We start from the raw sequence: 14,907 nt of genomic DNA, 5'->3' as shown, positions 1-14,907 counted from the left end.
AAGCAAGGAGCAAGGGGGAGCGGGAACATGGAACTGCCAGAGATGGAGTTGGCCAGGATTAGGTGAACTGATGCTGGACAGGATCGAGCAGTCCCCTCAAGCCGGGGGAACTGATGCTGTGAGGAGGTACAGGTAGTTTCCCCAGGGCCCTGGAGTCCACTCCAGTTTCTCAAGCTGGATAGTGAACTGAAAGTTAGTTCTAAATTTAGTCCTGAATTTATTTTTGTCTGTGTTTTTGCAATTTTCCTCCTTCCTTCTCCAAATAATAATGCACATCTTTTAGTTTTTATAACACTTTGTTTTAATAGCATTCTAGGGAATTCCAGACTGTGTAGTGGGTGGCAAGATTTCTCTTCCAGAAATGAAGCTGTTTATGAGCTGTGGGAAGGCCAAACGTTTAGAACAAGAAAGCTCTTCAGATTTCCCATAATTTGAAAAATAACCAAACATTGTGTTTAATTTTACAAAACAAAGCAAGTGCTGAGCGCTGGCAGTGAGCAATCAACCTAGTTAATGTCCCTCCCAAAATATATTAGTGTAATGGTGGACTGTGGCACAATCTTCACAATAGTTAGCTACTAGAATAAATATTTCCCATGTATTATCACTTCCCTAACTTAAAATACAAGTATTATTTTAAACGTTTCAGTGCTAACGTTTCATGTGAACTTCTTTCTTAGACTGCGACAAGTTTTAAAATGTACATTGAAAACTGGAACATTCAGACAGCTGCCTGGTTAAAACGGTAAGTGGGATGAAACAGCAATTTGCTTGTGAGACCCAAAAACTTTAGATGGCCTGAAAAAATGATGATGGTGAGTCTTATCAATGTATAGTGTTTTGTTCTTTGTTCCCTCTCTTTAACGGCTGGTGGAACACAGTGGGTTTTGATGCTATGAAGTTTTGTTGTTGCAAGTGCTAAAATGCCCACATTTTATATATGAGCAGCAAAGCCAGAAATGAACTGTTCAGATCTTCCAAAATGAAAAGTAATAGCATTTTGATGGCATTTTTTAGGCTGGTGTCTGCCTCCACTGTTTTTGCTGTTATGTTTCATGGCGCTATATTATGTTTCCCATGCATATTATGACCGGAGGCAAGCCTCATTGTGTCACTGGGATCCATTTCAGTTAGAACTGGGGAGAAGTCCGAATCTTCAGAGCTTTGGTGTAGTCCAGTTTGGCGTTATCACAAGAAGCTTTCTACTGAGTTCTTGTTTAGGATATGGAGAAGAGACTTATTATAGCACTGAGATGATCCAATTTTAATCTCTGTCTGATAAGGCTTATGTAAATATTAGCTTAAGTCCATTTTTTCTTGATGAACTGTCTCCTGTTACTTGTTACACTTTTTGGCACGATTAAAGATCGGTGTACAGTCAGTTAACGCAGTGTCTGAAGTGTAGGCACAAATATATCATGGTTATTGTGACTATTTTTGTTGTTAAATGTTATCTTACCATTTCCTATTTTTCATAATTCAAATGATGTTCCTGGTAAGAAATACATTATCTTTACTATTTTCTTTGGAACACAGCATCTCTGTTTAAACTCAGGTAGCCAAATAGACCTGATAATATATTCTTGAACTGGTATCATTCATTTCCATCTTTGGAGTAAGATTTTGGGCTGAAAAAATTAGCAGGAATCCCCTGCTTTGCAATAGCTAAAGGCACTCCCTGTTGTTCCCAGCATCTCTCAGATAACAGTGCCTAAAAATACTTCTGTTCACCCACGAGGGGTGTGGTGGTGTCTGTTTGTCCTTCTACTTGCTCTTGATTTACCATCAGGGTTTTGAAGAGTAGTGTGCAATTCCAGATTAGAAGTATAAACTTGAATGGGAAGTCTTCCATGCTCTCTGCTATTCTATTTATTTGATTGCTGAGAGCAGTGGGAGTATTTGTACAGGCACTCTTTGGATACGCAGTGCATAAAAGCTTGCTCTTTCCATCTAACCTTCCATTTTATCAAGGGGAGAACACATTATGCCCTGGACTGTAACCGAGGCAAGATGAGACCTGTAAGAAAACAGAATAAGATGTTAAAAACTGAGAGGGATTTGCAGTTTCCATTGTTCTGCTGTATTCAGCCTCCTGTTTTGTTTTCCTCTTCACAGTGTTTGCTATGACAGAGCTCCTTGGTACCCTACAGCCTTAACATTTATCCTGTCGGCCCTGTGGCATGGTATCTATCCTGGATATTATTTTACATTTCTCACTGGAATCCTTATCACACTCGCAGCCAGAGCAGTATGTACCTTTCATTGTTCTCTTCCAAGGCCCTTTCTAGATGTTATCCAGCTATCAGCTGCAGGGACCACCCTGGCACAGTCAAGCAGGTTGTCCCTGCTGCGAGCTCTTTCATGCCTTTGTGGGGTTGATGTTCACTGAAATTTTGTTCTGCATTAATGCTAATTACAAAGAACCCCCAACAGTTAAAGTCAGCACTACTTCTCTGCGTGCTGCAATACTGCCCCTGGCTGTCAGAGAAAACATTGCTTTTGAGTGTATAGTTAGGTGGGAGTTTGGTAGTACTACTGGCTATGTCTGTGCAGTCAAATTAGCATGGTGTTCAAGGTTAAGCTTGAGACCAGACTTCTGCTAGTTCATGTTGCATGGATGCTGACTTGTAATTAGCTTTGGGTCCGCTCTTCCACAACTGTTACAGGCTGAGCGTTAGCCCAAGCTGGAATGCTGTCATGTGGATGCAACTGTTGGGGTGAACTGGGGTCTGTGTCTATGGGCCTGGTCTTGGGTAGAGCCACCAAAGGCAGAACAGCTTTCATATCTCACTGAGGCTGCATTTATCACTGGTGCAATTTATCCTTCAGGCTGAACCAGCCAGTTGGACAGGGCTGGGAAGCCCCTCTGTTCTCTTTCAGTGTTTGAGTGTGGATTAATAACCAGGTCTATTTGAAAGGTGAATTAAGCTAATGGTCAGTATTAGCCCCTATGGCTATAGCAAGTTGCTGAGCATACTGTTTTAACATGTACTTTGCCTCTCATTTATGAGGATCCATTTCACAGATGTGAAGTTAAACTCAAATCTGTAGAGAACTGAGCAGGTATAAACTCATACTTGTTCATATAAAGTAACTTTGTTTCACAGTTGAAAAACAGTAATAAAAAAAAATGGGAGGGAGGAAGATCAGATCATAACAACTTCCCTCCTCGAGGATATTGTCCAAGATTCCTGCATGAGAATCTGCTCTGCTGATTATGGCAGAGGAAATTGGGACACTTCTCTGTTTACCACTGATTAACTGTGGGATCTTAGATATGACAGTTAATGCACTTCTGCCTGCCTTCCTACTCTCAGTGCTTTCAAAAGGGTATGTAAACTTTTTGGTGATAACGCTGATAATAAGTGCAATACATATGCTGCAGTACGCTTGCGTGACTTTGCCTAAGAAATGAATTTATGTAATTTTCTGTTTACTTTTCCTTGACACGCAGATAAGAAGCAATTGCAGACATTACTTCCTCTCATCGGTGCCTCTCAAGATAGCCTATGACGTTGCTACCTGGGTTGTCACTCAACTAGCAGTTTGCTATACAGTTGCACCCTTTGTGATGCTGGCTGTTGAGCCCACAGTTAAGTTTTACAAGTAAGTTCTCTCCTCTTGACTATGGCACCTCAGACCAGCGTGGCTTTGTTAAATAATGCAAGCCACACTGAAAGGCAATTGGCATTTCGTCAGATCTGAAAGGAATTCAAACAGGATATTTGATAACATAAGGAGCGATTTCTGTACTCCTGTAACTTAATTAGCTAGTAGTGCCAAGGTAGAGCCCTTCTCTCTTGCTTCTCAGTCTTTTTGTGTTGTTATTTAATCTGACTTTTCACATACTCAACTTCCTTTTTCAAAGCAGTCAAGTCTCAGCCTTTAGCAGTGGTCAAGGCTGGAGAGGTTAAGAACAATGTGACTTGACAGTAGGAAGGACTTGATGAGACAAGAACAGATTTCCAGCTGCTGACTGCACAGAGCAGGAGAGGTGACTGATCAACAGGAGATAGGAGGGTACCTGACAGATTATTACTTCTTGAAATCATTATGTTTTTCTTTTTGTGTGTGAATACTTCTGTAGGTCCCTCAAAAATAAGTGCAAATAAGCACTGGGTTTGCAGAGTATACTGAATATACTCTAGTAAACATAACTTGAAATAGAGAAATTCAGAAATAATTTAAAAAGGGAGACTGTTCTATATGGCTTTACTTTTCTTTGATTCTACAGTGAACTGTCAGAATAACAGGTTTTGGTTAAGAAGAAAGATGATTCATTCCTCTAAAATAAAAACATTAATCTGATAGTCAAGACAGCTGCTGTCAGTAAGTCTATTTGAAAGGTTTTTAATTTTGACCTTTTCTTTCCTTTTTCTTAAAACATTGTACTTCAACACGGAAAACTTACCATATAGAAATGACTCCAAATCTTTCCTAGTTCTAGTAAAATGCTTTCCCAGTTACCACATTAATATCTATTTTTTCTTCTTTCAAGGCAAAAGTAGTAAAGAGCAATCAGAACAAAAAGGGAGAGAAAAGACTAAAATACTAAACTCATTTATAAATTTGCCACGTGTGTAAATTTGTTCCCTTTGTGCTACAAAAGGCCATTCCGTGTAGTAAATATAAATGTGAGATTACATTGCTAACTTTAAAACAAAAGAAACAAATATGTGTAAAGAACTTGGTATTACTATGGCAGTGTCTAAGGAGGGAGAAATGTTACTTTTACCCAAATTTTGAGCAGAGAAAATGATTTTCTACCCTTGCCCAAAACTGGATCATCACCTTAGTATTTTTTTGCCCTAGTGAATTTGAACTTAATTAACACCTAAATGTAGAGAATGTTAAGCAAGGAAATTGTAGGCCTCTGGACCAGGGCATGAACTTTCGGAGCACCACACACCTAACAGCAGTAGTAAGCACCTTGCAAAGAAATTAAGAGCTATGGTAAAAATCATAAATGAGACCATACAAAAGCGCATTTCCATGGTTAAGAGCTGGACCTTACTGCTCCCAAACTGGGAGCACCAAGTTGCCTTATGTGGCTAGTTTAAGTATTTTTGGTTTCTGTTCAATCCTGTGTATACCAAATTATTTGAAATAAAAATATTTTATATCTAATATGATATCAAATTAAAGTGTCCCTGAGTAGTAGCCTTCAAAAACAAGATCCTTCTGTAGTTGCCATTATCTAACCTTCCTCAGATAAGGGGTGAACTTTTGGTTTATTTCAGATTTCAGCATTTGAAATGATTTTTTTCTTTTCCATTCAGTTGCTTATTATTTTTTAACTGATACAATTTTATGTCCTAAGCTTGAAGAATTTTTCTTCAGAATGCAGCCTTGTATACTCTAACGCTAAAAGAGAGATGAACTGTATTAAGTCTAGAGTTAAATTACGTGAGTTTATCCGAGCTGTCAGACTTTGGATTCTAGTGTTTGCTGATTGATTCCTTGCCTCATTAACATCCATGGCAACATTTTCATTGACGCATAGGCTGCGTGAGAATCAAGGGTTTATTTTGGTCCTTACTAGGTCATGTTCATTCTTTCTGCATTCATCCCTTAGCACTAAATTCTGCATGGGCTTATTGAGGCTGTACAATTCATCTTACTACCAATAAAAATGTAATATTCTCTTTCTGCTTTTTCCCAGGTCCATGTATTTTCACATGCACATTCTAAGCATCCTGGTGTTACTCGTGTTACCAATCAGACCTCAAGCCCGGTCCGTAAGAAAGCCTCAAAATGAGGCCATACAGAACTCTGTTAAAAGCAAAGACAAATGATATCTCCAAAATTGCCGACACCGGGAAACAAACTGTCATATTGGAAACAAAGAAGAAAAAAGGGAGCAATGGGAGTAGAAGTACAAGACAAGTGGCATTTCTATCGGTTATCTTAAAATCTTATTGGATAGGGCAGTTAAGAGCCTGAAAGACTGCATTTCAAACGACTCCAGTTAACAGAGATTTACAAGCTATGTTTACAGGCTCATGGGGCATTTTGATTTTTTTAATAAATATTTTTATGAAGTGTTTTTATATATTTAAACTTTTTCACACGGAGAGGCATTTTTGCCCTTTTACAGAAATATACAATTATTAATCAAAGAATCTGGTGATTAAAGGGACAGGAAGCAGCTAGCAAAGAGCTAGATCAGCTGCTTGATAGTTTGGTGCTGTGGGTGGCTGGCAGCAGGGTTTTTTGTATCTTGGCTGAGGGGAGAGATGGTATGAGTAGAAAGCCATAGAAAAGAGTTTGCTCAACATGCTGGTGCTGCCTTCTGCCTGCTTTCTGCGCAGGGTTTTCCCCAGCAAACCCCAGAGCAGGGACTGCAGCCTGAGCTTGGCAGCAAAGGTATTTCACATTCCTCGGAGTCGCATCTGCTGGTATGAGGGCAAGACAAGTCCCTTGGGAATAGGTGTCTGGGAACACTGTCAACTGCTTTGGCCAAAAGCTAAAGCCAAGTAGAAGCAAAACAAGAGAGGGGAAGAAAAAACTAGTAAAAGAAGGGACGTGCACCCTGCGGTGTGTAGAGTTGTGCTTCTTTAATGACACAGTGCTCATTGCTACATCAGCCTTACTTTGCAGTTTTAGAGTGATGCAGCACTTCCATCTCAGTATGAAAATGACTGAGAAGCAATGCAGATCTAGAGTGTTAAAGATCATGGTTATGAGTTAAATCTGAAAAAGGTTTGTAATGGATCAGACTTTTTGTTACTGCAAAGCATCCTGTCTTGTGAAGGGGTTACTTTCCAGCAGGGTAACACTAAAATGAAACCTGAACAGTAATTATCAGTCATAATAAATAATTCTGTACAAAATAAAGATTGTGATGGGCTATGAACACAAGAGTCAGAAATGAGTCCTTGTGCAATCTTGACAAGTGATTTAGCCTTTCAGTGCAAGTTTCTCTGCTTGTAAAGTCCCTAGCTTACAGGGATGTTGTGAGGTTTAATTTCTAAGGACTTGTAGTGCTTTGAGATAACTTGCTGGAAAGTGCTGTGTCATTAAAAAAAATGTGTTTGTTTTAATACCCCAGGAAAACAGACTGACGGGACACATCAACACAACTAAATAATTAAAAACAAAAAAAACCTCACCCTTCTCCAGGAATGTTTTTCTCAGGATTTTGTAGCAGCAATTCTCTTGTTAAAGTATTGGTATTTTTTGATTCTGTAATTGGTGTGTGATTGAGCAAAGAATCTGCTGTTTACTGCACTCTGATTTTCATGTCAGATTAAAATTTTGCAGAATCCTAATGTTTTGGGAGGAAACAAATCAGCTAAACTAAAACAAGTTTTAAAAATGTTTGATTTTATTTTCTGTGGTGGGAAGATTTTGTCCTGTGACCACCTCATGATTTAGAGTATTGCTCATGGAAGAGTTTATTTGGTAATTTATTTTGAAGGCAAGATGGGATTAAAAGATTGATCTGAATAAACAAACTGCTCTGCGTCACTGCCTGGCATTATTAATGAAAGTCAAATGTGAAAATGGGTGAATGAATCTGCACCTCACAGAAAGGGAGCTGTTTAGGTCTGTTAGATTTTACGGGATAGATGTGCTTTAGATTGTGCTCCTGTTGAAACAAAGACAAGAAAACACCCATGTATGTCTGTGGAAGAAGGACCTGTCCCTAACTTGGCCTGTCTTTGTTTGTCCCTGTGTGTTTTTTTCCTCCTTGATGTACCTGAGTTGCATCTTAGGCACCTAACAATTCATTCGGAGAGCGGCTGTGAGAGCTGTGTTGCCCACTGGAGCTGTTCCCATCCCACTGGGCTAGATCAAACCTTGGCTGCTCCTTGGGTGAGAAAGGAGATTGAAAGCATTAGCAAAACTCCCTCAGATGCTGGCATATTCATATACTCCAGTCTTCAGCAAGTCTGCAGAAGGCAAACGTTTCCATCAGGTCAGCTTTTCAGCACCTGCATTGGAAAATAAATGCACTTTAAGGGGTTGCTGGTTTGTATACGGTGCTCTGTGCCCTGTGATCTGTATGTACGGTGCTCGTGCCCTGGCCTGCAATCTCTCCTGAACTGAGTGCGTAGGGGAGGCCAGGCATTGCCAGTGGAGCATCTTCTGCAGGGTTTCATGAGAGATGAAGTTGCTAACTCGAATGCCATCTACTTCCGCTGCAGGTTTCAGCCTCTACAGTGTGATGAAGTCAGGGTTAGGGAGCAAACTCTTATTCTCCCATAAGTTTGTGTTCTCAGTCTGCAACTGCCTGAAAACAGGAGCCCTGGGCTTCAAGGAGAACTGTTAGTGTGGGTTTTATGCGATATGCTAAATGAATGAAAATTGAGTCTTTTTTTTTTTTTTGAAACATTACATCTCAAGGAAACTTGCAGTTTTAGTTGGGCTAATCTTAAAGCTGAAAGAAAAGACATCTAAAATCTTTGCTGTACTTTGTTACTGTAGATTAGGCAGCTTATGTAGACAAGTCTGTCTTGCAATAGTAATACTGGATTTAAATTACTATGAAATATTCATTTGAAAAAAAAAAAGCTTATTAGCTTTGGAACTGTCTTTCTAAATCCATTGCACTGAGTCTCCCTGTCCTTGTCATCTCTCAGGGGGAGAAACTCCTGCGTTATAGAAAGACTGTGAACAGACACTACTAGTTAGAGGCGGCTCCTCCTTTGCTAACAGTAACTTACTCTAAGAGCCAAAGTAGAAATTCAGGTTATGGATGCGTGTTGCTGGGCTCTCACATACCGGCCTGGCATTACTGGTCTCTTCTTGGAATACTATGACTTGAAGGTGTGCTTCAGCAATTGAACAACAAGATTGTGATAACCAATATGATGTTAGTTTCTAATCACTCTCTGGGTTTCTGGTGCTGCAAAAAGCTGGGGAGCTGTGATCACAGAGAGACAAAAACAATCCTGATGTTTTATAAAAGAGCAATACGGGACCATCAGACAGAACTGAAAAATGCAGATTGTACTACATTTCTTTTAACAAAGTTTCTATTTTAGATACAGGAATATAAAAATTAGACAACCTCCACACTCTTTTGACTGAAGACGAGTTCTAGCTGTTATTTATCAACCTATTTGGCAGCATTAAAATTGAACTAGAAAATGAGGTCCACTTGGGAGAGAGGCCTGAATGAAGAGTAAAACTTTTCAGCTTAGCTCTGGGGCTGGTATTTAAAGAAGCAAAAACTCAGCAATTTCCTTGGTGGGCTGGAAGCACAAAGCACTTTCCGTTACTGTCCTGTAAGCTGTCCCCCTCCCTGAGTACATTCCTGCATGTCCCCTTGGAGCATGCCAAGCAAAGGAGGCAGTACAAACGTGGGATACGAGGTAGGCAGATATTTTTCCTCCCTTTCTGGCTGCTCTGCATGCATACGTAGCACATAGTTGGGATTTTTGCATTGCTTAAAATGAGGTAGGTGGGTATGAAGGCCACGGATTTTTACCCCATTGGTAGAGATAGTGGTAGGATCTGTGAACCTGCACTTACCTCTCTGTATATGCAAAAGCAGGCTTAGCAAACTAGATCTAGATCTAGTCTTTCGCACATCACCAGCCTGCTGCTCCCTTTCGTCTTAGAGACGATGGTGATGATGTGCATGAAACATCTGCATTTGCTCCTGGGTTGAAGCCGCAGCCTGCCGACAAGAGTGCTGGTGTGACACGAAGTGGAAATGCATTTGCTCGGTTACATTTACAGCTAGTGCCCTCTGTGGGTGAGCAGGCTTTAAGTGCAGATTCAAGCGTGCTGGCTGGGTGGTTTTGCAGCAGTACAGCCAGGCTAGCTGCAGGGAGCTGCTGATTTTCAGCTGTGCCATAACAAATGGGCTCTGCTTTGGACCCAGAAAGGAAAGATCTAGTTAGAGGGGGAGAAAAAAAAAAAAAAAAAGAAAAAAAAAAACTACAGCAGGAAATGCTGTATTGGGAGCAAAGATGCTTAAAAACTTGGGTTACTCTCTTTCACCTGACTTAATTGTTGCCTGTGGAAGGGAACCACAGGATGGGGGAAAACCAGTGCTGAGAAGTGCCCCGAGGCTGCCCTGAAGACCTCATTTACTATTCTGAAAGTGAAACCCAAGGCTTGCCTGGAGGCTTTTCTGCTGTAGCGTGGTTCCCTGCACATCTGGATTAGGAGCGCTGCAGCTTGCCTGGGAGTGCCTGGCATGAATGGTGGCAGCGGGTCTGGGAGCATTTTTGAATCATTGTTGGATGCAGCACGAGACCATCGTGCCCTGCAGTAATGGCAAAAGGGCTTGGGGCACACTGAGGCTAAACCAGTCACCGTGGGACAGGGTGAAGGGAAACACGGCCAGCACCCCGACACGCTGAGCATCCCTTGTCTTGTCCAGTGGTGGAAGCTGGTGCCCCTCTTCTTCAGGAATGTTTTAAGTTAGTGACGTTGTCACTGCTTTGACACGTGGATTTCTCTTTGTTCATAATGGCGCCTATTTATTCTTGCCTTGGTGGCTTCAGTATTAGTGTGCTTTGTTTGTTTGCTTTCATTTTTTGTTTTTGTTTCGGAAAGACATCTGGTTTATATTTGATCAGGGAGCTAGACAATTTAAGGCAAACTCAAAAGATCTGGTGAATAACTTGAATACTTTTAAGTGTACTAATTGGTTTACCTTTCTGTGGCTCTGAAGCGTTCTGTTTTCATTCTTTTACTCTTAAATGACACCTCCCAATGCACAGCAGGTGGCACAGGTTTTGCTTAGAGATGGTACTTTTATAGACTGGATCACAGAAACACTAAGCTCTCTTCTTGGGGCTGAGTGCACACTGGCACAAGGAAGCAGACGCAAGGCGAGGAGATGCATCCACCATGAATCTGGAGCACCTGTGTCTCTCTGCTCCCACCACGTGCACCTCTGTACCATGGGATTGGCAGGAGCTGAGTCACCTCGATGCTTCCCCCCTGCCCTCCCAAGGTTTGGGTCAATCCCACTGCTCCAAGACTCTACCTCTACCTGCTCTTTCTTCGGAAAGTGACCCCCATGAGTTTATTTAAATGCAGCAAATAGCTCACAGCTACCCACATCCTTGCTGTGCAGTGCCAAGCCCCTTGGGTGTGTGGAATGAGGGACAATCCTCAGTAAGGACAATGGGGAGCAGAAAGGCAGATGGCTTTGGGCAGCAGACAGCAGAAATAACAGTGGAGGTGGGAACTGGAAGCGCAGAGAGGTTGTGACAAGGGACAGCGAGCAGGGAGCTTCTCCCCTGACACGTTTTTTTTCACGATGATGTGAAGCCACGATGGGAAAGGGAGTGCCCTGCTCCCCTCTCCCCTTCCTGCCTGGGGTTAGGTGGGCACGGAGGATGGTGCTGGGAACTGCCTGCAGGAGAGCGAGTGGCATTATCTGAGGCTTTCCCAGCTGCCTTGTGTGGAGCGGTTTTGTTTGCAGACAGCCACATGGTCCCGGTGGCGTGCTATTGGCCTGCTTCAATTAGACGTCTTGACTGATGGCCAGTTTAATGAGCCTGTGTACAGAGGGTCATTCAACATGGCAATTATACCTATAAATCTATTTGCAGCAGGGCTCAAATAACCTTTTGCGCACAGTTCTTCATAAAATGACTGTCTGATTAATTAACATTAATTTATCCACTGTATGGAACCAGATGCAGTCTGTATGAAAGCCTCTGCTCTGATGTACAGGCACTGTGTGAACTGGGAGGATTTGGGGATGGGAATGGCTCTGATGTTGTTTCAAGCCTCTCTTTTAGAATTTTTTTCTTCTCTTTCTTCCTCTCTCTCTCTCTTTGGTCCCAGTTGATTAACATTCCAGGGCAGCATCATATAACAGGGGGCAAAATTCAATTAATTGAATATGAAATATTTATAACCCTACTCTATGTGTCTATCAGAGAAAGGTCCTTAATAGATCTTCTCATTAGCATGGACTGGTGACTCACTTCTCTGCTTTCACAGTCATTTGGAATTAAAATCCAATTAATCTAATGTCCCTGTGAATATTATTAAACTATTTGAAAAACTGCATTGAAGAGATATGAGGCGGGGGGTGAGGGGCTAAGGGAAGAAGAGGGAATATGTCTTGAGCTCATGAAGATTCATTTCTTCTCTGCTAAACATAGTCTGGAAAGACTAATTCCCTGTTTTCTGGAAAGTGAATAGCTAATTCTTAATACCAAAAGTCTGAGAATGGAGAAATAACTTGTTTCCTACTGTCACTGGGAAGAGCCGTGTCATTTCTGACCAGGCCAGGAAATGTCCTTCCCTCCTCCTGCCTTTCAGGTTGCTCCTAGCTCTTACCCTGAAGTGGTGGACAGGACCTTACAAAAGGTATTCAGGCACTGTGAGGTAATTCTGGGGGCTTGTTCCCAGCTCTTCAGCAGTGTTCAGCTGCCCTAGGGCTGGCTCTGTGGCCAAAGACCCCCACTGTCCATGCGGGGGACTAACAGCGTGCCTCCCCATGGGGCGATACCACCCCTGCCTGGACTGAAAGCAGCCAGGGCACATGGATCCCAGGGCTGGGGAGTGCTCCAGGCTCCATGGTATAGGCAGAGCCTAGCAGACTGTTTAATTGTTAAATGTCTGTCTCTTGAGCGGGTAGGGCACTGACCTGAATCGTGGTGAGGAGGGATATGAAGCATGAATTTCACATGCGAACTTTGAGCAGGAGGCAAATTTCTAAATTGAATATTCCCCTAATGGGAATGACTTGAGGACAAAATCCCTTAATGACTCTAAGGAATTCAGAGACACTGCCGCAAGAGCATGTAAGTAAGGAGATAAATATTTCTGAGCTGGATGAATATTCTGGATATTCAGATACAAAATGTTCCTCTTCTACTTTAAAAACAATCAACTAAAAGATCTATCTATAAAATTTTGTTCTGCCTTTGCTTGTTTGCTCTTGGATATAGGTGGAAGTAGCCTATTGCTTTCTATGTTGCCCCTTTCTTTATTCTTTCTGTCAGAAGCCTCGTCCAAACGTTATCACAGAACATAAACACGCATTGAGATATGCCACTACACATTTCAATGTCTTTATGAAGCCTTATAAAGCCAGATTTCAGAGAGACAGAGCATACTACTTCTGTCACAGAGGCACAACCCGTGGGAGAAACCTAGCCGCATGGTGATGTACAGACTGTAAATCAGAAATGAGGAGCGCTTGTGTGTAACTGAGGTTATGTGGGGAAAAGCTGTGTGGTTACAGCATACCAGGAGAGCAAAAGGCACCGGGACTCTGTGCTTGGTGGCTTATGCAGCTTATAGAAGGGGTCTTGTGTTCCAGCTTTTAAAAATAGAACGGTGCAGAATGCTGAGGCATCAGTGGGAGGAGGTCAGGTGCAGTCAATCCTTTCCTTCACCACATGTCCAGAGATTTTGTCATCCCTGTATAGGCCAGTTCTGATTTATTTATTGTAAATAGTGAAACTGCAGGCTGCAGTTGTGTGGTATGGTGAAGTGCAACATGCAAACCTCAGCTGCTCTGGGCATCATGCAGCAAATAAATCACTGGCAAACCTATGTGTTTTTAACTTACTGAGGGAATTATATGCCTAATGAGCCCCCTTTCCCATCATTTTAACCCCTTTTAAAAGTTACTTAATTCAGTATTAATGAAAGCTCCTTCAGCAGTCTGGTTTGATGATCATCTGAACTAGGCTGTGTGGTCAGACCTGGCAAGAACATTATCCCACTCACAGTAAATCTGAGTGAGAAGCCTCTTAATTCACACCATGGCTTTTCAGAGCACAAAACAGGAGCTGAAGTCATAGCCCTCTTCATTCTGAAAAAGCCCCATTACCAGAACCTTGGTGGCATCTCATGGGACAAACCCACAACCCCCTGGTGATGTGCTGTTCGTCAGCTGAAATCTGGCTCTGTTGCAAACAGTTGATGTTTGAGATTGGTAGTGTTTTATACCTGTTTTGTCTGTCTATTTGTATTTATTTATTGCTGGTGACCTGCTGTGAGGGATATAGGAAGGTGGCAGAATCTAAACGGCAGCCTTAAAACCTTATTATCTAAGGGTCTAATTGGGTTTGCTTTTGACATTTAGAAAAGATTGACTGATCACAGTAAAACTCTTGACTCCAATCAAATTAAGAGAAGAAATGAGTTTCTATCTTCTACAACTGTGCTTTTCCTGCAGCTGGTCAATGGATGTTGCCCCCAGTTTGTTCTTATTCCAAGCCTTCTCCCGTCCTACCCAAAGACAGACGTGGCAGCTGCTCTCAGTGCCTTCCCTCTCCCCTGATGCCTATGTCTGTTGTTTATGGTCTATATCCTAGCACAGACCCTGATCCCCAGTGGTCAGGGACAAGCAGTCTCGATTGCTCCTTTTCCTGGGATCCATGCAGCAGGAAAATTGAGAGAAAAGCAACGTAAAATGCACTTGTTCTGTGCTGGTAAGATTACTCTCCCACTTTACACTGGTACAAAATGACTGCTGATGATGAAGAGCAGTGGAAAATCAAATCCGGGACCTTTTTTTCAATCTTCTGCAGTCCCCTGCACACTTCAGGCACCGTATTAATCATTATAATTTCTTCCACATTGCCACTCTGTCTGCGAGCTTCCTTTGAGCAGTGTTTTCTGTTTTGTGCTTTCCTCCAGCAGGCTCCAGCTTTTCTGGAAACGGCTGCCTGAGCTCTTTCCCAGGACGCGGGTATGCCAGCCAGTGCATCAATCCACTTTTGTTTCCATTATGCCAGCTTCCTGTGAAGTTTCAAATTAATTTTAATGCTTCCCTCCATTTCAAGGCCTATAAAAAGACCTCGGTTCTGCCTACCTTGGTGAGCTGGGACCTGTTCAGGAATCCAGAGGATGGAGTTGTGGCGGTGCTGGGGGTATCCATTTCCTCCGCCTGCATCCAGCTGGTTTCTGGCAGAGGACGGGGGCACGCACCCTGCCCCATGCTCTGCCGGGTCGGGTGATCCCAGCAGG

General features: G+C 42.3%; 1 protein-coding gene across 6 annotated transcripts in view; it reads left to right on the top strand.

Annotated features, from left to right (window-relative positions):
* MBOAT1 (membrane bound glycerophospholipid O-acyltransferase 1) overlaps positions 1-7,457 on the top strand; it is a 57,185-nt gene extending 49,728 nt beyond the window's left edge. For all 6 annotated transcript variants that reach the window (XM_080578149.1, XM_080578150.1, XM_080578151.1 and 3 more), the window contains 4 exons: positions 681-745; positions 2,116-2,248; positions 3,455-3,606; positions 5,663-7,457. In XM_080578149.1, the coding sequence (XP_080434275.1) occupies positions 681-745; positions 2,116-2,248; positions 3,455-3,606; positions 5,663-5,795 (483 nt within the window). In that variant the 3' untranslated portion in view covers positions 5,796-7,457. The remainder of the gene's footprint in view (positions 1-680; positions 746-2,115; positions 2,249-3,454; positions 3,607-5,662) is intronic.
* Positions 7,458-14,907: the final 7,450 nt, after the last annotated feature.

Source organism: Anser brachyrhynchus (genome assembly GCF_964034855.1).
Source record: "Anser brachyrhynchus genome assembly, chromosome: 2".
Classification (NCBI taxonomy): domain Eukaryota; kingdom Metazoa; phylum Chordata; class Aves; order Anseriformes; family Anatidae; genus Anser; species Anser brachyrhynchus.
The sequence above is the reverse complement of the archived record's forward strand: the minus strand, read 5'-3'. Positions and strand labels throughout refer to the sequence as shown.